This window comes from Sinocyclocheilus anshuiensis, unplaced genomic scaffold (genome assembly GCF_001515605.1).
Source record: "Sinocyclocheilus anshuiensis isolate Anshui unplaced genomic scaffold, SAMN03320099.WGS_v1.1 scaffold728, whole genome shotgun sequence".
Classification (NCBI taxonomy): domain Eukaryota; kingdom Metazoa; phylum Chordata; class Actinopteri; order Cypriniformes; family Cyprinidae; genus Sinocyclocheilus; species Sinocyclocheilus anshuiensis.
Genome location: NW_015555767.1, coordinates 1,006,763 through 1,009,452, shown reverse-complemented (window position 1 = coordinate 1,009,452; position 2,690 = coordinate 1,006,763). Strand labels below are relative to the sequence as shown.

Below are 2,690 nucleotides of genomic sequence, written 5' to 3'. Positions count from 1 at the left end.
GGGGTAGGGGTGTGTTTGTTTTGGTGATTTCAAATGTCAACATTGGCTACCAGAAATCACTTACCCCACCTTTAACTAACCCTTTAAGCCTCACCTCTGTGAAGGTCCAAGACACTGCACGTCCTTTTTTGTCCACCTGAGGGCGCCTCATAACTTCCTTTCCTCCCTGGAAGAGCACCAGAGAGGGCAGCTGCTTTGAGAGAGGAGAGGTGCTGACCCTGTACCTGAAGGAAAAAAAACAACATTGCATATTGTCACAGTCAGTTGGAATTAGCTCAGAGAAACAGTGAGACACAGCAGAGCAACATACTTTTTGGATACTTCGCTGTAACGACCAATGTCCACTTTGCCAAATTTCAGCCCTGCACAGTTGTACCTGCGTGAGAGAGAAGTGAATTGTTTCTATTCAGAATATTTAAATTCACAGAAACTGCTGAGCAGACGGATGTACACGATCAGTCAAAAGATTGAGGTCGGTAAGATTTTTTAATTTAAAATGTAAAATGAACTGTTTTCTATTTAAATAGAATTTAAAATGTAATTTATTCCTGTGATGGCAAAGCTGAGGTTTCTGCAGCCATCACTCTAATTTTCAGTCAAATTATTCTGATGTGCTGATCAAGATACATTTTGTATTGATATCAATGTTGAAAACAGTTGTGCTGCTTAATGTTTTTTTTTTTCATTAGTTGAAAAATATTACATTAAACTGTTTTAAATGTTTGTTTGTTTTTTCAGGATTCTTGGATGAATAGAACGTTCAAAAGAACAGCATTTATTTGAAACAGAAATATTTTGTCAAATTATTATGTTTTACTGTCACTTTTGATCAATTGAATGTGTCTTTGCTGAATACAAATATAAATTTTTTTAACTTTTAAACCATAGTGAAGAGCAATGTTCTTACTTCAAGGACAGATCAGCATAAACGGAGGCGAAAGACTGACACTCTGGTGACCAGTTAGCAAAAAACTCCACGATCCAGGTCACTCTGTTATCCTTCTCCAACTCGTCCTAAAGACAAAAGAGAAGTGATCATCTACACTCACTAGCATAAACTGAACAGTTTCAAACATATACTTGAATACGATATTCCCCTCAGGCTGTTGAAGTTAAAGTTCAACTATGAATGTGGCTGAAATTTGAGCGTATATTACCATTGGGTTCAAACACCCAATGGCTTATTTACAAAGAACATTGGGCTGCAATAGTAATGAGCATTTATGGCCTTTGAATTTCTGTTACTAAGCCAAGCACAATCGAGCAAGTTCCCTTTGATGTTTTAAGTCAGCGCCGATTAGTATGCAATGAGACACCCCATCACTGGTGCTCTTCTAGTATACATCTCCCCAATCATTCTCATTCATATTGTTCAGCTCTTCTCCTTCTTTTTCCATTCCGTGCAAATTTGTTTTGAAATCCAGCAGCTCATGAAGTGTGACTAAAGTACTTGTTTCTAAAGCAAACTGGCTAATATGAACTCATACTCACATCAATGGTTTTATCACTGAAGTACTTGATGTATTCAGGGCCCATGTAGAGAGGAGGTTTGCAGGTCATCAGGAAAACTAAATCGATGATAAGAGAATATTAACAGCCACCATAACACATCAGTGTTATTTTAGGATCAATGATATACTATTATAGTTTTTGTTCATATTTTAATTAGATTTTATTTGTATATTTTCTGTTTTCATTTTAAATTTAGTTCAAGTTTTCGTAATTTTATAGTCATTTTTATTTCTTTTTTTTTTATTGTTTTATTATTATTATGTTATTATTGTATTTATTTTAGTATTTTAACTAAACAAAAATGAGAAGTGCTGCCTTGGCAACTAGCTGAAATAAAATAAGTAAAAAGTTTTTTATATTTTATTTCAGATAATGTTTATTTTTTTTAGATTCAGTTAACAATAATAAACCTGAACTACATTTCCCTAATATTTGGTTTTAGTCTACAGTTCTTTCAAAGGAAGAGGACTCCAGTGACTGTTTGCAATCTTGTGAAAGATAAAAAATACTGACCAATACACAACGTCAAGTAGAGAAGCCCCAAACGTATGTCCAGTCTGAAGAACAGAATCACATTGGCTACTTTACTAAAGAGGATGATGTTCCCCAAGTGCTGCTCAATGGTAACTGGGGAGCAAAGATATAAAAAAACAAACATATTTTCATATTGCATTGCTTTTGTGATACAAAAATGCACACGCAAAGAGGTCGAGTTGAACAGCAAAGCTGGAGGAGGGGGAGAGAGAGGGTAAACATTGAATGACAAAGGAAACTGATTAACAACAAACACAATGACAACTGTCACTGAGAGCACAAAGACTCACAGGTGCCCAAATGTTTAGTGTATAAACAAAACCTTCAAATTCAACCTTAGCAAACTGACATCAGATTCAGTACGGATGGGGATTATTTGCTGACGTTTCAATGTCAATAAAGAATGCTGTAAAGAAAATAATGCACAAAGATGGAAAAGAGTGTTTTAGGAGGGAGAAACTCTTACTTGCTCTTCTGTTCTTCATCATGACTATAGCGCTTAAGAACATCAGTATCTCCACCTCTCTCTGAAAAAAAGTGAATGAACAAAGGCTATCATTAATTTAAATGTTAGTGCATAGTAAAGACACTTAATAATATAAAACTAAAATAATATAGTGTTTATATATATAAAAAAAAATTAT

General features: G+C 34.6%; 1 protein-coding gene across 1 annotated transcript in view; it reads right to left on the bottom strand.

Annotated features, from left to right (window-relative positions):
* Positions 1–2,690, bottom strand: part of LOC107674258 (thioredoxin-related transmembrane protein 2-B) — a 6,376-nt gene that overhangs the window by 2,471 nt on the left and 1,215 nt on the right. Inside the window, exons 2-7 of the mRNA XM_016468194.1 lie at positions 2,513–2,573; positions 2,026–2,139; positions 1,492–1,568; positions 908–1,014; positions 311–376; positions 95–224 (exon numbers count right to left, since the gene is read on the bottom strand). Of these exons, the coding sequence (XP_016323680.1) occupies positions 95–224; positions 311–376; positions 908–1,014; positions 1,492–1,568; positions 2,026–2,139; positions 2,513–2,573 (555 nt within the window). The remainder of the gene's footprint in view (positions 1–94; positions 225–310; positions 377–907; positions 1,015–1,491; positions 1,569–2,025; positions 2,140–2,512; positions 2,574–2,690) is intronic.